General features: G+C 37.9%; 1 protein-coding gene across 1 annotated transcript; it reads right to left on the reverse strand.

Moving 5' to 3' along the window:
* Window positions 1-7,237: 7,237 nt before the first annotated feature.
* Window positions 7,238-22,493, reverse strand: si:ch211-151h10.2 (uncharacterized protein LOC567699 homolog). Its single transcript, XM_061877855.1, has 9 exons — window positions 22,353-22,493; window positions 22,072-22,137; window positions 19,973-20,269; window positions 19,770-19,899; window positions 13,291-13,397; window positions 13,048-13,228; window positions 8,710-8,793; window positions 8,540-8,644; window positions 7,238-8,469 (listed from the first exon to the last, which is right to left on the reverse strand). The coding sequence occupies exons 1-9, from the start codon at window positions 22,478-22,480 to the stop codon at window positions 8,179-8,181; spliced, it is 1,389 nt and encodes a 462-aa protein (XP_061733839.1). The 5' UTR covers window positions 22,481-22,493; the 3' UTR covers window positions 7,238-8,178.
* Between the last annotated feature and the right edge of the window lie 33 nt (window positions 22,494-22,526).

Here is a 22,526-nt window from a genome sequence, read left to right on the forward strand (position 1 = left end):
ACTCAATAATTTAAATTATGTTTAAGTCAACTATAAACAATCAAAATGTTTGAACCCAAAATAAATAATTATAATTATGTTTAAATCAACTATAAATAATTCATATCATGTTTAAGTAAACTATAAATAATTATAATGATGTTTAAATAAACATAACTAAAGAAAAAAAACAAAAAAGACCTAATAAAAATAAATGATGTTACATATCTTACCTGAACAGGCAGAGTAAAAATGACAGACTTTATGATCTCAAATAATGTGTAATGTCACAACAAACACATCAGGAAGTGGATAGCTTCACTTAGCTAGCCTAGCTTAGCCGTCATCGGAACTTCTGCTTAGCAAGAACAGTTTAAAGACCTTCAACCCCAGATGCCCAAGGTAGCTGGGGCTAAAAACAAGGTACAAACATACATGCAAACATACTTAAATACAAACAAGCCCACATAAATACATGAAAACTTACATACATACATGCAAGAACACATAAATACATTCAAACATACATACATGCAAACACAATACAGTACATACATGCAAGCACACATACATACATACAAACAAACATACATACATACATACATGCAAGAACACATAAATACATTCAAACATACATACATGCAAGAACACTTAAATACATTCAAACATACATACATGCAAACACAATACATACACACATGCAAACAAACATACATACATACATACATACATGTATGCATGCATGCAAAGATACATACATACATGCATGCATGCACGCATGCAAACACACATGCAAGCACATACATACATGCAAGCAAACATACATACAAACATACATACATGCAAGCATACATACATACATACATGCAAACATACATACATGCAAGAACACAGATACATTCAAACATACATACATGCAAGCACAATACAGTACATACATGAATGCATGCAAACATACATGCAAGCACACATACATGCAAGCAAACATACACACGTACATGCAAACATACATAGTACATGCATGCATGCAAACACACATGCAAGCAAACATACACACGTACATGCAAACATACATAGAACATGCATGCATGCAAACACACATGCAAGCACACATACATGCAAACATACATACAAGCATACATACATACATGCAAGCAAACATACATAAAAACATACATACATGCAAACATACATACATACATACATGCAAGCACAAATACATGCAAACATACATACATGCAAGAACACATAGATACATTTAAACATACATACATGCAAACACAATACAGTACATACATACATGCATGCAAACATACATGCAAGCAAACAAACATACATACATGCAAGCAAACATACATACATACATACATGCAAGCAAACATACATACAAACATGCAAACACACATACATGCAAACATACATACATGCAAGCACAAATACATGCAAACATACATACATGCAAGCAAACATAAATACATTCAAACATACATACATGCAAGCAAACATACATAAAAACATACATACATGCAAACATACATACATACATACATGCAAGCACAAATACATGCAAACATACATACATGCAAGAACACATAGATACATTTAAACATACATACAGTACATACATACATGCATGCAAACATACATGCAAGCAAACAAACATACATACATGCAAGCAAACATACATACATACATTCATGCAAGCAAACATACATACAAACATGCAAACATACATACATGCAAGCACAAATACATGCAAACATACATACATGCAAGAACACATAAATACATTCAAACATACATACATGCAAGCAAACATACAGTACATACATGAATGCATGCAAACATACATGCAAGCACACATACGTACGTACATGCAAACATACATAGTACATGCATGCATGCAAACACACATGCAAGCACACATACATGCTAACAGACATACAAGCATACATACATACATGCAAGCAAACATACATAAAAACATACATACATGCAAACATACATACATACATACAAGCACAAATACATGCAAACATACATACATGCAAGAACACAAAGATACATTTGTACAAACATACATGCAAACACAATACAGTACATACATGCATGCATGCAAACATACATGCAAGCAAACAAACATATATACATGCAAGCATACATACATACATACATACATACATGCAAGCACAATTACATGCAAACATACATACATGCAAGAACACATAAATACATTCAAACATACATACATGCAAGCACAATACAGTACATACATGAATGCATGCAAACATACATACATGCAAGTAAACATACATACATGCAAACATACATACATCTATGCATGCAAACACACATACATGCAAGCAAACATTCATACATGTAAACATACAAACCCCGTTTCCAAATGAGTTGGAAAATTGTGTTAGATGTAAATATAAACGGAAAACAATGATTTGCAAATTGTTTTCAACCCATATTCAAATGAATGTACTACAAAGACAAGATATTTGATGTTCAAACTCATAAACTTTTTTTATTTTAATAATTAACTTAGAATTTCATGGCTGCAACACGTGCCAAAGTAGTTGGGAAAGGGCATGTTCCCCACTGTATTACAACACCTTTTCTTTTAACAACACTCAATAAACCTTTGAGAACTGAGGAAACTAATTGTTGAAGCTTTGAAAGTGGAATTTTTTCCCATTCTTGTTTTATGTAGAGCTTCAGTCGTTCAACAGTCTGGGGTCTCCGCTGTCGTATTTTATGCTTCATAATGCGCCACACATTTTCGATGGGAGACAGGTCTGGACTGCAGGCGGGCCAGGAAAGTACCCGGACTCCTTTTTACGAAGCCACGCTGTTGTAACACGTGCTGAATGTGGCTTAGCATTGTCTTGCTGAAATAAGCAGGGGCGTCCATGAAAAAGACAGCGCTTAGATGGCAGCATATGTTGTTCCAAAACCTGTATGTACCTTTCAGCATTAATGGTGCCTTCACAGATGTTTAGGTTACCCCTGCCGTGGGCACTAATGAACCCTCATACCATCACAGATGCTGGCTTTTGAACTTTGCGTCGATAACGGTCTGGATGGTTCGCTTCCCCTTTGGTCCGGATGACACAATGTCGAATATTTCCAGAAACAATTTGAAATGTGGACTCGTCAGACCACAGAACAATTTTCCACTTTGCATCAGTCTATCTCAGATGATCTCGGGCCCAGAGAAGCCGGCGGCATTTCTGGATGTTGTTGATGAATGGCTTTGGCTAAGTATAGTAGAGCTTTAACTTACACTTACAGATGTAGCGACAAACTGTATTTAGTGACAGTGGTTTTCTGAAGTGTTCTTAAGCCCATGTGGTGATATCCTTTAGAGATTGATGTCGGTTTGTGATACAGTGCCGTCTTAGAGGGATCGAAGGTCACGGTCATTCAATGTTGGTTTTCGGCCATGCCGCTTATGTGGAGTGATTTCTCCAAATTCTCTGAACCTTTTGATGATATTATGGACCGTAGATGTTGAAATCCCTAAATTTCTTGCAATTGCACTTTGAGAAACGTTGTTCTTAAACTGTTTGACTATTTGCTCACGCAGTTGTGGACCAAGAGGTGTACCTCGCCCCATCCTTTCTTGTGAAAGACTAAACATTTTTTGGAAAGCTGTTTTTATACCCAATCATGGCACCCACCTGTTCCCAATTAGCCTGCACACCTGTGGGATGTTCCAAATAAGTGTTTGATGAGCATTCCTCAACTTTATCAGTGGCCTAGTGGTTAGAGTGTCCGCCCTGAGATCGGTAGGTTGGGAGTTCAAACCCCGGCCGAGTCATACCAAAGACTATAAAAATGGGACTCATTGCCTCCCTGCTTGGCACTCAGCATCAAGGGTTGGAATTGGGGGTTAAATCACCTAAATGATTCCCGAGCGTGGCACCGCTGCTGCCCACTGCTCCCCTCACCTCCCAGGGGGTGATCAAGTGGATGGGTCTATGCAGAGGACAAATTTCACCACACCTGGTGTGTGTGCGACAATCATTGGTACTTTAACTTTACTTTATTTATGGCCACCTTTCCCAACTTCTTTATCACGTGTTGCTGGCATCAAATTCTAAAGTTAATGATTATTTGCAAAAAAAAAAAAAAAGTTTATCAGTTTGAACATCAAATATGTTGTCTTTGTAGCATATTCAACTGAATATGGGTTGAAAATGATTTGCAAATCATTGTATTCCGTTTATATTTACATCTAACACAATTTCCCAACTTATATGGAAACGGGATTTGTACATAGATGCACATACATGCAAACATACATACATGCAAGCAAACATACATACATGCAAGCAAACATTCATACATGTAAGCATGCAAACACACACATACATGCAAATATACATTCATGCAAGCACACATACATACTGTACATACATGCTCCTCAGTTAAAAAAAAGGACAATGTTTGGTGTGCTTTTAAGTCCCAAATAAAAAATGTTTGATTAAAAACTGAAGACAAGTGGACACACATGCTCTTTCTTTCAAAAGACAAATAAAGTTTATGATGTTTGGCTAAAAATAGAAAAACAATTGGAGATACATGAATTTCAGTTTTAAAAAAACCAGACACATTTTGGGGTTTTTTAGGCCAAAAAAATGTTTCAACTAAAAACTGAAGAAAAGATGGACATACATGCTCTTCCACTGAAATAACAACATATGTTGTGTAGCTAAACGATAGAAAATACACTGGAGATAAATGCTTTTCAGTAAGAAAAAAAAAACAAGGACAAATTTGAGTTGTTGTTTTTTAAGCACCAAACAAAAAATGTAAATAAAAAACCCAAGACTACAAACTCTTCCATTTAAAACACAATTTTTTTTTTATATTGTTAGGCTAGTAATAGAAAAATTGGAGATACATGTTTTTAAGTTAAAAAAACAGACATATTTTGAAGGTTTTTTTAGCCCAATAAATGTTAAAAATAAAAAAAAACCTGGACATCCACGCTCTTCATTTCAAATCAGCAATGATGATGTTGTTTGGCTACTGATATTAAATTAATTGGAGATACATGCTTTTCAGTTCAAAACAGAAACCATTTTGCCTTTGTTTATTCATTTGGCTGAAGAAGAGGAAAACTATCGAAAACAAGCTAAAACCAAAGCTTACGAAAATGGGTAAAAAAATTGACTATTTAATCGAACATATATATATATATACATATATATATATATATATATATATATATATATATATATTTTAGAGGGGTTAAAAAAAATTAAAAAGCTGAAATATGTGCTCTTCAGTCCAAGACACAAACACATGTTGAGAGCTAAAACAAATAAAATACACCAACGTAGAAATACTTGCTCTTAAAAGTGGCTAACAATAAACTCAATTGGAAATAGCTGCTTTTCAGTCCATTAAACAAATGAGATTTTTGAAAGACACACAAAAAAGTACATATGTACATACATGCAATGCAAACACAGACGAGTTGGTTTGTTTGGCTACAAATAGAACATACCTGCTTTTTCATTTCTCACATTAGATTTGTTCATTTTTGGCTAAAACTGAAGGAAGAAAATCAATAAAATACTTTTTGATCCAACACACAAACACATTGTTAGGGACTAAAACAACCCAGCAAATGTTTTTCAGTCAAACACACCGACAATTTAGAGGTTTTTAGCCCACAAATAAATAGTTTCACAGCAAAAGTGGAGATACATGCTCTTCATCAACAACGCTGCAGACTACCTTGCATTTATCAGCAACAACACCGCAGCTGGTGCACCAATGAGTCCAACATGAACTCTGTCAACAACAACAATAACAACACTGCACATGGTTCACCAACAGGTCCATGAACTCCATTAAACATCGTCTGTGTCGACTTTCTTTTTTTTTCTTCTTTTTTTTTTTAAACCACATCTTGTTGGCCACGTCAGGAAAAAGTCCAGAGAAACTTGAATTTGGGATCAAAGACATTCATGTCTCGCTGGGCTCCAGAGGGCCGCCTCCTTTTCTGTAATAACAAAAACGCTTCCGGCGTTGACCTTCACACCCCCCTACCCCCTTTCAGTTCCCAAAATGTTTTTGTACTTGGAAGGTCTTCACCGTCAGAAATGTCAAACGTGCTCTTCATCTTAATGATAGTATAAGTCATTCAAATTATGTTCAAACCAACAATAAATATTTCAAATTGTTTGAATCAACTAAAAATAATTAAAATTTAGTTAGAACTGTAAAACAATCAAAATGAAGTTTAAAACAACTATCCATCTATCCATCAATATTTCTACTGCTTATTCCCTTTGGTGGACGTGGGGGGCGCCGGTGCCTATCTCAGCTACAATTGGGTAGAAGGCGGCGTACACCCTGGACAAGTCGCCACCTCATCGCAGGGCCAACACATTCACACACTAGGGCCAATTTAGTGTTGCCAATCAACCTATCCCCAGGTGTGTGTCTTTGGAGGTGGGAGGAAGCCGGAGTACCCAGAAGGAACCTACGCATTCAGGAGGAGGACCTGCAAACTCCACACATAAAGATCCCGAGCCCGGGATTGAACCCAGGACTACTCAGGACCTTCGTATTGTGAGGCCGACGCAGTAACCCCTCCACCACCGTGCTGCCCTTGTTCAAACCAACAATAAATAATTTAAATTGTTTCAATCAACTAAAAATAATTTCAATTATGTTTGAACTATAACTAATTAAAATTAAGTTTAAAACAACTATATATATTTCAAATTATTTTTAAACCAACCATAAATAATTTCAATTATGTGTGTATAATTTATATGTTTAAATCAACTATAAATAATTCATATTGTGTTTAAATCAACTATAAATAATTTGAATAATGTTTAAATAAACTATAAATAATTAAAATTATGTTTAAATTAACTATAAATAATAAAAATTATGTTTAAATCAACTATAAATAATTTAAATAAACTGTAAATAATTACAATTAGGGCTTCACGGTGGACGAGGGGTTAGTGCGTCTGCCTCACAATACGAAGGTCCTGAGTAGTCCTGGGTTCAATCCCGGGCTTGGGATCTTTCTGTGTGGAGTTTGCATGTTCTCCCCGTGAATGCGTGGGTTCCCTCCGGGTACTCTGGCTTCCTCCCACTTCCAAAGACATGCACCTGGGGATAGGTTGATTGGCAACACTAAATTGGCCCTAGTGTGTGAATGTGAGTGTGAATGTTGTCTGTCTATCTGTGTTGGCCCTGCGATGAGGTGGCGACTTGTCCAGGGTGTACCTCGCCTTCCGCCCGATTGTAGCTGAGATAGGCACCAGCGCCCCCTGCGACCCCAAAGGGAATAAGCGGTAGGAAATGGATGGATGTATAAATCCGCAATAAAATTTTTTAGTTATGTTTAAATCAACCATAAATAATTCATATTATATTTAAGTAAATTATAAATAATTACAATTAAGTTTAAATCAACTATAAATAATTCATATTATGTTTATAAAACAATAATTATAATTATTTATAGTTTGCTTGAACTTTAAGTAAACTATAAATAAACATAATAATTAAAAAAACTAAAAAAAGCTAATTAAAATAAAAGTAGTTTTAAATTAACTATAAACTATTTAAATGGTTGGAATAAACTATTCAAAAGTCAAATTATGTTTAAATAAACTTGAAATTTAAAGTATGTTTGCATAGGCTATGCAAATTGAAATCATGCTTAAATCAGCAATAAAAATGTAAATTGTTTCAATTAACAATAAAAAATGTCAAATTATTTTTCAATCATCCATTCATCCATCCATTCATTGTCCACCGCTTGTCCCTTTTTTTGGGCTCGCGGGGGTTGCTGGAGCCTATCCCAGCTGCATCCAGGTGGAAGGCGGTGTACACCCTGGACAAGTCGCCATCTCATCACAGGGCCAACACAGATAGACAGATAACATTCACACACTAAATCAACTATTAAAATGTAATTATGCTTTATATCAACTATAAACAATTTTAGTTGATTGGGATAACTATAAAAACATCTAATTATGTTTAAATCAACTATAAATAATTCATATAATATCTAGGTCAACTATAAACGATGTAGATTATGGTTAAATCCACTATAAATAATAGTTGTTGTAATAAAAGGTCATAGGGCGCCCTCTTGTGTCCGCTTTCAGTGTATAAAACTATTTCATAAAAAAGAATATTCACTCATTCCTTCTTCTTTCTGGAAGACTTCCGCAGGCGTCCTAATGTGGAGGTGACCTGCAGCACTGACCTCTCACACAAAGACTGACGAGTGTCCGACTCGGCGGTGGTGGACTCCCAGTGGTCCGAGGAAACCTCGCTGGAGCGTCCGCTGTTGAGGTCCAGAGGAGGGCTGGAGGAGAGTCGGTCAGCAGCCAGGTGTTCCACGCCCCTTGCGGAGAGCCCTTCCAGGTGGGCCTGGAAGGTGGCGGTCTGCTGCTGCAGGGACAGGAAGTTCTCCCGCACCTTGTCAAACTGCCAGGAAGGACACACACTTCAGTCGGAGTCAACAAAACACACGGCGGTGTCTGTCTGCAGAGTGCACCTCCTCCATGTTGGATTGGAGCAGCACTTCTGGCCACACTGACTCGCCGCCACCGCCGCCACTGCTGAGACATTTCCTGGCGCTGATGTGACTCCATGTCAACTCCTGCACGGACAGACCAAGGAGACGTGTCAGCTGGAGGATCTCCAGGGGACCGAGGAGGCTTCTACCTGCAGGAGCTGCGTGCTGTCCTTCAGGAGGTCCTGGCAGCCTTCAAGTTGACTCCTGTGTTGGCTCACGACCTCAAACAAGGTCTTAGCAGATACATAAAACATGAATGTAAGTCCTCATCAGCTTTCAACAGGAAGAGCGATGCAACTCAAGGATTTCCACTTTGACCTTGTTTTACTAACCACAGGTGGGTAGTAACGCGCTGTATTTACCTAAGTATCTTTTTGGATAAATTGTACTAGTCAGAGTAGTTTTAATGCAACATGCTTTTTACTTTTACTCCGTTACATTGAGTTTCATTACATTTATTTATATCACAATTATTTATAATTATCGATTAAGACTTGTAAAGATGTATTCTTATTTCAGGGACTCTGCTTCCGTTTTTTTCTCACTGGCATTCATTGAGGGCGGACGCGCCCCTTTCCTCTCCCTTATCTCTCCTGCTTCTTTCTTTGTCTTGTCTTGTCTTGTCTTTACTTTCTTGTAGCCGCTTTTTGCACTGCCCTCCAAATTTAAACATTGGAACTATTTAATTGGCCTCAACGAAATTGACAAGATCTTGGGTTTTGGGGGAAACTTTTTGTCGTGACGGAGCGGTTGTTGCTGGACACACGACTGACTCTTAGGAGAAGACGGAGGACCACGTGCCTGGCAACCCTTCAGTTGAGGAAGATATTTACTTATTCGAAATTATGACAACAGGACATCTGCTGATTGGAGTAAGCGTTGCTCTGGTTTGTCGACAAATTGGAAGTTGCTGGCAGTCTTCAAAGTACCCCAAAGCTGCCACAAATGATTGGAGGATGCGGGAAGAACTCTGGACACTTTTGTGATTTGCATGAGATCGGACTACCTGCCCCACAGGATGAATTTGAGGACCAGTCATAGACAATTTAGAGCAGTGGTTCTTAACCTTGTTGGAGGTACCGAACCCCTCCAGTTTCATATGTGCATTCACCGAACCCTTCTTTAGTGAAAAACATATATTTTTTTCAAATTTAAGACAAAGTTAGAGGATTTTTTACTGGTGCACAAAATGAACCATGAATGAACATCCCCTTGTTCAAAGAACAAAACCAACACAGTGCATGAACTTACAACAAATTACACGCCTGCAAATCAGTTTGACTTCTGCTGTTGCCGTATCCATAATACGACGATAGGGAGAAGTTCTGTTCGATGAGTCGGGTGTGGCTTGACCTCCGCGGCGGAGGCTCCACCGAATTCCTGAGGCCGACTCACCGAACCCCTAGGGTTCGATCGAACCCAGGTTAAGAACCACTGATTTAGAGTGAAAAGCACATTTTATTTTCACTCGCATACAAAACATTTTAACTTGATTTGTTTCCCTGGCTTCTAAACTTTCCCGAAGGACAGTGCGGCGAAGCCACAACAAACTCCCTTCTTGTCTCTCATGGACACACTTCTGTTGTTGTTGACTTTGGACTAGCGACTGCACGGCATCAAGGCTGCGAAATAGACACACGCAGCGAGCTTACACACACATGCATCCACAAAAATATAGGCCACACACACATACCCCACCCCCATCCAACACCCTTGACCCGAATCCCTTTGGTGTGATAGACGGATGGGCAGCGCCTGAAGAGCTGCAGCCTTCCACCGTGGCCCCCACTCCCTCCCTTCTGTTGCTAGTTTCGAGATGTTGTGATATGTACACTGTTGGTTTGTCTAATCTTGAATGGGTTTGTGCTGAAAACACATTTTTTTTTGTACTTGTGCAATGACAATAAAGACCTACCTTTCACTTTTCTTTCACCTTTCACTGTCACGTGACTCTGTTTGACCAATCCAACGTATAGTGACGTTTAGGTCCATTCCACCAATCGAAGAAGCACAAAGAACAGCTACAAGAAGCTGAAATATGTCAGTTTTTTTAAAGTGTATTATAAAATAGACCTACGTACTTGTTCAAAAAGTGTCATAATGTTCCCAAAGAATACACTTTAATGACATGACGTGACACCAGCACATCCCGGCTGTTTGAGACAACTGCTAAACAAAACAGTTGACTAAAAAAAAAACTATCTTTTTGTACCTCTCTGACGATCCTAATAACCACAAATGTCATGTAAACACATTAAAACATTACCAACAACATCAAAAAGCAGTGGAAAACTTAAGTTATACTTATCTGTTAGGTCTGTAGTTTTAACGTTGCTAGCACTAGCTTATTAGCATGTAACATTTTCTTCTTCTGTGGTATTTGCATTTCCACATAGCTAAAGTTGAAGTACCAATGATTCTCACACACACACTAGGTGTGGTGAAATTTGTCCTCTGCTTTTGACCCATCCCCTTGTTCACCACCTGGGAGGTGAGGGGAGCAGTGAGCAGCAGTGGTGGCCGCGCCCAAGAATCATATTTGGTGATTGAACCCCCAATTCCAACCCTTGATGCCGAGTGCCAAGCAGGGAGGTAATGGCTCCCATTTTTATAGTCTTTGGTATGACTCGGCCGGGGTTCGAACTCACAACCTACCGAACTCAGGGCGGACACTCTAACTCAGGGGTCACAAACTCAATTTACCTGGGGGCCACTGGATGCAGAACCTGGGTGGGGCTGGGCCGCAAGAAAAGATTTCTTAAAAAAATCTAACATGCACTTTTTAATTACTTCACCTTCTTTGAATGGCTTTCCCGCCCTAGCAACATACTTGCCAACTCTCGCGGTCTTTACGGGAAACACCCAAATATCTGTGTCCCTAACGATAATTTCCCGGGGCAATCATTCTCCCGGTTTTCACCCGGACAATAACAATTAGGGCATGCTGAGATGGCACTGCTTTTAGCGTCCTCTATAACCTGCTGTCTCGTCCGCATCTCCAGCGTGGCGGCCGAGTCACATTTTCGACATCTTCGACACTGGGGGGGTGTATATTGTAGCCCGGAAGAGTTAGGGCTGCATTCGATTCTGGGTATTTGTTCTGTTTTGTTAATTTTGTGTTACGGTGTGGATGTTCTCCCAAAATGTGTTAGTCATTCTTGTTTGGTGTGGGTTCACAGTGTGGCGCATATTTGTAACGGTGTCAAAGTTGTTTATACGGCCACCCTCAGTGTGACCTGTGTGGCTGTTGATTAAGTATGTCTTGCAGTTGCTTATTGTGTCTACTGCAGCCATTTACAACATGTGGCTGGGCTGGCACGCAGTTTGTACAGGTTGCAGATGGCTTCCAAGGCAGTGCCTCCACGGTACCACCATAATAATGTTGATAGGTAAAACTCGGGAGAATGATTACCCCTGGAGAGGCACTGAAAATTGGGAGTCTCCTGGGAAAATCGAGGGTATACAAATATACATGTTTTGCGGGCCGCAAAATAACCGCGTGTTTGAGACCCCTGCTCTAACTACTTGGCCACTGAGTAGGTTTAAACAAGCTGAAATAACCACAATCGCCCCCCAGTGTACGAGAGACACACTGCGTGTGGCCAACAGTCACATTAAAGATAGAACATGGAAACTAGAACTTAATATAAAAATTGGTGTGAAAATAGAAGAAACTGAATTATTTGAGAAATCGGACGAATTTGGTGCACACACACACACACACACGCACACACACACGCGCACACACACACACACACACACACACACACACACACACACACACACACACACACAATTGTAGTCCAGGAACTATTAAAAAATAACAAAATAAATCAGAAGTTACTCACAAGTTACTCCATCCATCCATCCATCCATTTTCTACCGCTTATTCCCTTTTTTGGGTCGCTGGTGCCTATTTCAGCTACAACCGGACGGAAGGCGGTGTACACCCTGGACAAGTCGCCACCTCATCACAGGGCAAGTTACTCAATACTCACCGGTAAAAGTTTTTCACAAAATACTTGCTTACTCAACTAATTATTTTGATGACTACTTTTTACTTTTACTGAGTCATATTATTCTAAAGTAACGATAATCTTACTTGAGCACACTTCTTAGGTACCATACCTACCTCTGGTAGTGACCCAAGAGTTTTGGACAGCAGCTGGTATTAAAACTACAGAAAGTACTTGACCCACTTGAGGCCAAAACCCCTCATGAAAAATGACATTGCTGCCACCTACAGGACACAAGCTTACTGTACAGTAAAGGTGGCTGGTTCAAGCTTTGATACCAGACTCGTATCTGTATTGGATCGATACTAGCAAGATGGTATCGATATTTTTCAATTGTCTTTTATGTTTATTTTGAGAAAAATCTGTATGTGTTGTTGTAATTTACAGTCCTGTAGGAATTTATTATATTTCGGACCAGGACTCAGTCACGTTATCACTTCACCAATAAGAACTGTGCAACTTCCAACTTACCTCGGCGTCTTTGCAGGTGGACGCCAGGTCCCCGTGGTCTTGACCATCTTGTCTAGTGAGCGTGACCCCCGTGTGTAGATCCTCCAGCCGGGCCCAGTGGACCAGCACCCCGTCCTGCAGCCCCTTCATGCCGGCCTCCAAGTCAGCCTGGACCTGCACCAGCCTCCTCAGGAGCCTGGTCCTGATGGCGAAGAAGTGGACCTGTTAGAAGGGATCGGACGTGCAGAGGGGGGCGGGGCTTACCTTTTATTTAGGTAAGTGCGTATGAGCGTCACTTTGTCGGTCAGACGGCGGCTTTGGCTCGTGACTTCTGGGACGAGCACTGCCGTGTCCAGTGCGTTTGACACACACTGTAAGGGAGGGAATTTATAACAAATAAAACATTTAATGATGATTATTTATGTTAATAATAATAATAAATTATATACATTTTCTTAAAATGTGACCGTCCTACATGTTTCTGCTGTTCTGACAAATATTTCCTGTTAAATTCTTATTACACAGAATTATTGTAGTATTTTGGATCACTTTGTTCCAGATTTATAAAATAGTGATCACAACTAGAATTTGCAATTCCGTTAGGAATTGCGTGTGAATGCCCTACGCGTGAGCGGAACTGAAATGCTTGAAAATCCAAGGTGAGTGGAGTGTGTGGATGTTGGAACAATTTGAATCGGATGAGAAATGTGGAATTATGCAAAGGTTTGTATATTGCCCATTTATTTTTAATTGAGAGAAATTCCTGGTAATTACGAGTAATCAGGGAATTTTCAAAACCAGAAACAAACTGGCTTGAATGTCCGGGGTGAGCAGAGTGTGTGGATGTTGGAACGGTTCAAATCGGATGAGAAATGTGGAAAATGCAGTAAATTGTACAATGCCTATTCATTGTCAAGAGGGAAATTTTGGGGGGAAACTGGGAATTTTTGGGAAGGGAAACATGTTTTACATTTATTTCAAAATATTAGCGTAGGAGGATGGTTGAAAGGTCAGAATCGGGCTTAAAAATGTTGAGAATTTAAGGCATCGTGGAACTTTGTATTCTTCCATTCATTTGAATGGGAATTTCCTGGAAATTCGGCAATTTTGGCAGAACCGTGAATTTTTGAAAATATTGATACTAGCACAATGGTCCCAGATTATATGAATGTTAGAATTTTTTAAATCGGTTAAAAATGTTGACGAAGTAACAGTTCGAATTGAAATGGGTAGTTCGGAATTCCTGGAATTTGGGGGAAACCGGAAATGTGTACAAAAAAAAGTGCAATTTTTGCATGTTTTATTATGTTAAACTCTACAAAAAAAAAAAATTGTTATCCCAACCAAGAGGAATTTTTTGAAGGTAGAATGATGTACACTGTGCAAACTTTCCAGGAAGAGGTGGAAATAGGGCTTTGGAATTACTTTGAACTTGGAAAATGGTAGTTTGATTGTCCAAGGTGAGTAGAGTGTGTGGATGGTGGAACAGAATGATTCTGTTGAGAAATGTGAGATATTCACTAGAGTGTATAATGCCCTCAATGTCAATGGGGATACATTTCCGGGAAAAACGGAATTTTGAGAAAGGTGAAGATGTTTTGCGTTCAAAGTATCGGAAAAGTAGTGTGGGTGGATGGTTGAAAGGTCGGAATCGGGTTTAAAAATGTTGAGTATTTAGGGCATTGTGGAACTTTGAATTCGTCCATTCATTTTAATGGGAATTACCTGGAAATTTGGCAATTTCGAGAAAACCGTGAATTTTTTAAAATACTGATACAAGCACGATTGTCCGAGATGATATAAATGGGTTGGTGTTATAATTTTTGGAATAAGTCAAAAAATGTTGACGTAGTACCAGTTCGAATTGAAATGGGTAATTCGGAATTCTTGGAATTTGGGGAAAACCGGGAATGTGCACAGAAAAAAAAAAAAGGAATACTTGTTGCCCAAACCAAGAGGAATGATTTGAAGGTGGAATGATGTGGTCTGTTAAAATTTTTCATACACAGGTGAAAATAGGGCTTTGGAAAACCGGGAATTCCTGGAATTTTTATGAAGTTGGAAAATGGTAGTTTGATTGTCTAAGGTGAGTGTAGTGTGTGGATGGTGGAATGGTTTGATTCGGTGGAGAAAGTGGGATATGCAGTAGATTGTATAATGCCCATTCATTGTCAATGGGGAGAAAGTTTGGATGTGGGGCTCAAGCAATGTCCAAATGTCCCTCAGTTTAAAACAAGATACAAAAAAATGGAATGGGCAATGTATATGAATGTGAACGTGGATGCCTAAGTGTTAAACTCCATCACTGGTTAATAATGACCATTATTATTATTATTGTTGTTGTTATTATCATCATCATCTTCATTATTTTATATGTATTATTGTCATCATTTATTGTCATTGCTATTGTTCATATTGTTATTATTATTGTCATCATTATCGATATTATTATTGTTTAGTCATAGTTGATATTATCATTATTATTATTACTTCTATGACATCACCCAACTAGTTAAACTATATGAATTAGTATCAATAAGAGGAATACATTGAATTGTGTGTGTGTGTGTGTGTGATGGATATGTGTGTATTTTGGGTATATGCATGTGTGTATGTATGTGATTGTGTGTGTATATGTATGTATGTGTATATATATATATATATATATATATATATATACATATATATATATGTATATATGTATATAAATTGTATATATGTGTGTGTGTATTGTGTACATATGTATATATGTAAGTGTGTGTGAATTTAAATGTATTATATATAGACAATATATAGCAGCAACCACTGAATTGAATTATATTATATATTATCGTATTATATATTGTATATATATATTGTATATGTATAGGGGTGGGACCTAATAAGTTTACTTCTTCCCACTCCCTTTTGAGCCAATCTTGACATAAAAAGATTAGTCACATGTAATGTTTTCAATGTAGGTGTAAAAATAATGTATCTATATATTTCTTTTGATTTTATGTCATTCTCTTGTTTTGTTTGCATGGCTCAAAATAAACCATTCATTCATTTATTCATTCAAAGTTCCGGGTAAACCGAAATTTTTGGAAAGGGGTAGATGATTTGCGTTCGATGTATTGGAAAAGTATAGTGTTGGTCGATGGTTGAAAGGTCGGAATCGGGTTCAAAAATGTTGAGTATTTAGGGTATTGTGGAACTTTGAATGCGTCCATTAATTATAATAGGAATTTCCTGGAAATTTGGAAATTTCGGGAAAAAAACGTGAATTTTTAAAAATATTGATACTAGCACAATTGTCCTAAATGACATGAATGTTAGAATTTTTGGAATCGGTTAAAAAATGTTGACCTAGTAACAGTTTGAATTGAAATTAGTATTTTGGAATTCCTGTAATTTGGGGTAAACCGGGAATGTGTCCGGAAAAAAAGTGTAATTTCCACATGTTTTATATTGTTAAACTCTACAGAAGTTTCAGAAGTTTTTTTCTATGTTATGTGCCTCTTAAGACCTCACTGTTGGCTTTGTAAGGTCATGTTAGCGCTAAACTTAACACAATTGATGCTAATCCTTCTATTTATCTTTTTTCCCATATAAGAATCAATGAGAAATCTGATTAAAAAAACCAAAACGAATCGTTTAGCAGAATCGAAAATGGAATCGGAACCAGAAAAATCTTATCAATTCCCTAGATCTGACCAATCTACGTCTATGAGCATGAACTGATAATGCTTACTTGGGTGAGAGGAGAAACGTCTTCAAAGACAAACCAAACAATCCAGTTGTGATCGATTGAATGCCCTGATGTTAGACTTTTTTATTTCATCAAACAGTTAATACTGTAAAGCCAAAATATATATTTAATGCTAGTCAAAGATTCTTTATGTAATAGGAGCACTGCTATTTGTAAGAATCGACTGTAAAATAAATACACTTTTTTTTTTAAACATATACACAAACATATATACAGTCATGGTTGAAAGTACATACACTTGAAAAGAACATAATGTCCTGGTTGTCTTGAGTTACCAATAATTTATACAACTCTCATTTTTTTGTGATAGAGTGATTGGAGCACATACTGTATTTGTTGGTCACAAAAAACCTTCATGAAGTTTGGTTCTTTTATGAATTTGTTATGGGTCTACTGAAAATGTGACCAAATTTGCTGGGTCATGGCATGGCCCCTTACCTTCAAGTGAGTGATTATGATTGACTACACCTGTTGACTTGTCTGAGCCCATTTAACAAGGGCTCATGTGATGCAGTCATTAGACTGGGTTACAAACGCGACAATGGGAAAGTCAAAGGAACTCAGCACAGATTTGAAAAACAAATCATTGACTTGAACAAGTCAGGAAAGCCATTTCAAAGCAGCTTAAGGTCCCAAGAGCAACTGTGCAGACAATTGTTTGTAAGTACAAAGTGCATGGGACAGTTTTGTCACTGCCACGATGAGGAAGAAAACGCAAGCTATCACCTGCTGTTGACAAAAAAATGGTCAGAATGATCAACAGTCAACCCGGAACCACAAAAAAGCAGGTCTAAAAGAAATTGGAAGCTGCTGGAACACAGGTGTCAGTGTCCACAGTCAAGCGTGTTTTGCATCGCCATGGACTGAGAGGCTATCATGCAAGAAAGAAGCTCTTGCTCCAGAACCCACACCTTAAGGCTCGTCTAAAGTTTGCTGCTGATCACATGGATAGAGATAAAACCTTCTGGAGTAAAGTTCTGTGGTCAGATGAAACAAAAATTGAGCTGTTTGGCCACAATACCCAGCAATATTTGGAGGAGCAAAGGTGAGGCCTCAAATCCCAGGAACACCAATCATACTGTCAAGAATGGTGGAGGTAGTATTATGCTCTGGGCCTGTTTTACTGCCAATGGAACGGGTGCTTTACAGAGAGTAAATGGGGCAATGAAAAAGGAGGATTACCTCCAAAAAATTTTCAGGACAACCTAAAATCCTAAGCCCGGAGGTTGGGTCTTGGGCACAGTTGGGTGTTCCAACAGGAAAATGATCCCAAACACGCATCAAAAGTGGTAAAGAAATGGCTAAATCAGGCTAGAATTAAGGTTTTAGAATGGCCTTCTCAAAGTCCTGACTTAAACCCCATTGAGAATGTGTGGACAATGTTGAAGAAACAAGTCCATGTCAGAAAACCAACAAATTTAGCTGAACTGCACCAATTTTGTCAAGAGGAGTGGTCAAAAAATCAACCAGAATCTTGTGGATGGCTCCCAAAAGCGCCTTATTGCAGTAAAACTTGCAAAGGGACATGTAACCAAATATTAACATTGCTGTATGTATACTTTTGAGCCAGCAGATTTGGTCACATTTTCAGTAGACCCATAATAAATTCATAAAAGAACCAAATTTCATGAATGTTTTTTGTGACCAAGTGTGTGGTCCAATCACTCTATCACAAAAAATAAGAGTTGTTGAAATTATTGGAAACTCAAGACAGCCATGACATTATGTTCTTTAAAAGTATATGTAAACTTTTGACCACGACAGTACATTCATATATATATCGAAAGTAGGACTTTCTCGCTGTAAGGCACAAGCGTTACTCACTTTAAATAATTATATAAATGTGTCTAACATTTGAATCCAATAACTAAATGTGTTATGAAATGTGTTAAATTAATGTATGTTGTAATATATTTTACCATTAAATTATATTTTCAGTATTTAATCATTTTATTTCAGTATTTCATGTTTTGATTATTTCACAATCTAATTGTACATTTCACGATTTAATAATTTCATAACTCAATTATTTTACGATTTAATAATTTTTAAAATACTTTTTTCATGACGCAGCCACACCGTTAAACAAATTTAATAGTGAAATGTTTATAAATAAATATTGCAAATAAGAAATAAGTAAATTAATTCTGAAATAATTCAATAGTTGAATAAATATAATTTGAAGTGAAATTATCTTTTTAATTTAAAAAAATGACACATTTGAGTAATTACTTAAAGATGGATTCATTCCTCTCATTCTGTGCCATTTGATCCTTTATAGCTACATTGCTAGCCAGCTGTAGCATTGTGCACACGACGGCCTCGCCTAATGTCAGGTTCAAACACCGAACTATCTATTAAACAAGACAAGAAGGAATCAGGCAGAGACAGAGTTGAATTTTGCTCATGAGGAGAGATGTATTGGGCTGTACACTCAGTTACAGTTTCACCCTACACTAGCAGAAATTTTGTTTCCACTTTTTTTTATTCCTGGAAAATATTCTCTACATGTAGTCACACAGAAATTTTATTTCTCTGCCATTTAATGCAATTATTATTTCTGGTTTACTCGCTGTTTGTTCAATTAAGTTCTCATAACTCTTAGTATGTCCTTATGATCACTGATCATTTTCTTTGTCTTTTGCTGTGGTTTGATTTGAACTTGACACCTAGTTTTCATTTTGTTCTTTTTGGCTGTCTTAATTGCCACTTCCTTGGATAGCTCAATATAAACACATTTGCACAATATTTTTGTATTCTTTTGACAATATAACATATCATATTGACAAAGTTGAGTGCCCATATGTTAAGTCTTCACAAAAGTTTGCCGCAATGTGTACATTCTTGGCACTTGAATTGAAAAAAGGTGTGTTCGTTTTATGACCTTTGCCCCCAGCTGCCTGGTTTAGTTATAAAGGGCATCATTCAAGATCAACAGGGTTCCTGTGTTGCCATAGTAACCTACACTAAATACTGTTTAAGGTAATTTTACCTCCAGCCTGGAGAGGAGATCCATCATATGTGATCCACTGGGATCTGGTAGGTGCTCCTGGAGCACGTTCAGTAGCAGGCAGTCAGCCAGGACAAGACCCAGCGGTATGTGGACATCCGGTCTGCTAGACCTGGACGCAACATCAGGTCCACACTCCCGTCAGTTCCAATACAGATGGAAAAATCATCAAAATAACAACGCACGGTTTGCAAAGCTCGTTTTTGACGACCTCTTCTTGTAACCGGAGACTCTTGTCGCCCCGTTGGTGCGGTGACCTCAGGTGGCACAGCAGCAGGTAGACGCAGCCCCCCATCGCGGCCCATAGCGAGCAGAGCAGCGCCAACGTCCAGCACACGTCCACCGGGGACAGTGGCGCATCCTGGTGGCACACTGACCATACTGCAGCCGCCGGGAGGAAGACGCGCCATGCTTTTTTGTGGGAGAAGAAGAGCTTCCTCCTCCTCCGTGTCCCCTGAATGCCATGTGACGTTTGCTCTGAGCTGCACATAAACATCCCCATGAAAAAGGTGATTATCTTGGTGGCAAAGGTGCATTGAAAAGTAGGCTTCATAAACACTTAAAAAAAAAATATATATATATATATATATATATATATATATTTATATATATATATACATACAGTACTGCGATGAGGTGGCGACTTGTCCAGGGTGTACCCGCCTTCCGCCCGATTGTAGCTGAGATAGGCGCCAGCGCCCACCCAACCCCAAAAGGGAATAAGCGATAGAAATGGATGGATGGATATATATATATAGTATATATATTTTATTATGAACAAAATAAATAAAATAATCATTAATTACAAAATATACAAATTTAGTACATAAAATAAACACTTAATTTAAAAAATACAAATAAAAATACAACAGATTTAAAATAAACACTTTATAAGAAATATTTCATAAAAAAATTATTAAAAAAATGCAAAAGATAAACACTTCATGTAACATTTTTTTCTAAAAAAAAGAAAAAACAATAGAATAAAATAAAAAATAAAATATTTTTTTAATTAAATCAGATTATTACAGGAAGCATGGGCTCACTTTTTGGCAGGTGTTGACATTCTTGTGCAATGAAAGCTAGCGGTCGGGTCACGGCTTACGTCAAGGTGTCCAAAGTGCTGGCATATTTTTTGGGTAAAAATAAAATGAAACTAAAACAAAACAGCCCTGATGGAAGAATCACTGCAAAAAAAGGCACAGTGTAACGAGAACAAGCTGAAATGTTGATTGGTTTAACTAATAACATTTTGTCTAGTTTAAATGTACATCCTCTAAAATAATAAGAAACCTAAAAAATATTCTTACTCCTTAGTTTTACTTGTTAGGAAATCTCTAATAGCAGTAGCCTTAACGTAGTCCTCAATTATTTTCTGTTACATCCCCCTAATGGAGAGAATTTTTCACACCTCCTGAAGTTATTTTTTTTGTATTTACCTGTATATGTTAAGATAGTTCTTTACTAACGCAAAATATACGTTTACGCCCCTTTCTCTTGACATCCCACAGATTTATGAAGTTAATTTAACCATTAAGCTTAATTTCAGTCAAAATTATGTCAACTGTGCTTAAATATAGGAGCTGTGAATCTTTGGGCACCACATGATTTGATTCGATTCTTAGTGTTAGCGATTCCATTCAGATTTGGTTCCCTGATTCAAAATCAACGTTTTTTTTAATAACATTGGGTGCCAGTTCTATGATTAACTACATTCCTCCATAAAATAGATAAACAACTCTGATACACGTCTATATTTCTTAAAAGAAAACTGGATTTTTTTTTAACAAAATGCTTCCCAAACATTTAACAAAGTCAAATACAAATAAGGCAGGCAACACTTCTCTTTTCTAAAGTAAATGTGTACAGCAGATATGATCATCTACATTAACTATATGATTTGCCTGAGTGGCTGAATAGGACAGATTTAAAAAAATAAATAAAACAGATTTTTTTTCTTTTTTTTTCTTTAATCAATAAAAAAAGTAAGAAATCGCAATTCTTTCAAAAATTTATTTTTTGACACCCCTATTAAATATGCATATTTTTGACCAACAACAGGAAGTACAGGCATCACAATATGATTTTTTTTTTTTTTATGCATATATTATGAAAAAACGGCGAGAGTGAAGCCACAATATTCTTAAGGGGAAGGACGATCGTAAATAATAATAACAGTAATAATAATAAGATTGTAGCTGAGATAGGCGCCAGCGCCCCCCCCCGCGACCCCGAAAGGGAATAAGCGGTAGAAAATGGATGGATGGATGGATAATTGACATACCAGTCCAAGGTGCACCCCGCTCCTTGCACAAAGTCAGACGGGATAGGCTCCAGCTCACCTGTGACTCTGAAAAGGAGAACAAAGCAGAAAAATTAATAATTTTCATCTCAATTATAGAGTTAAGGTGTTATTAATTTACGTGTAGAATTTCCATGACCTGTTAAATCCAAATATTAGCGGAAGAGAAGTTGTTTTTGCCCATCCCGTGGGCTCCTGAGATGTGCACTGATTGGTGGCAGCAAATGTCAGAAGAAATAAAAATAAAACAAGTGACAACTCACCCGTGAGGCTTCGTCTCAGCAGGTTCTCCCTCCTCCCGGGGCCGCCGGGGGGCCCGGTCCAGGGCCGCGCTCGCACTGGCCCCAGGGCCCCCGTGACTTTCGGGCCTGCCGAGCGTCAGCCGAGGCATAGGGGCCGACAAGAAGGGATTTGAGGGGACAAAAGGAATCAAGAGA

This window comes from Nerophis ophidion, linkage group LG18 (genome assembly GCF_033978795.1).
Source record: "Nerophis ophidion isolate RoL-2023_Sa linkage group LG18, RoL_Noph_v1.0, whole genome shotgun sequence".
Classification (NCBI taxonomy): Eukaryota; Metazoa; Chordata; class Actinopteri; order Syngnathiformes; family Syngnathidae; genus Nerophis; species Nerophis ophidion.

Coding starts and splice junctions, on each gene's coding strand:
- si:ch211-151h10.2 (XM_061877855.1), bottom strand. CDS start 22,480: ATGCCTCGGCTGACGCTCGGCAGGCCCGAAAGTCACGGGGGCCCTGGG. Junction 20,270..22,071: donor GCGGGGTGCACCTTGGACTG/GTATGTCAATTA, acceptor GTTTATGTGCAG/CTCAGAGCAAACGTCACATG. Junction 8,794..13,047: donor CCACCTGCAAAGACGCCGAG/GTAAGTTGGAAG, acceptor GTATCTGCTAAG/ACCTTGTTTGAGGTCGTGAG.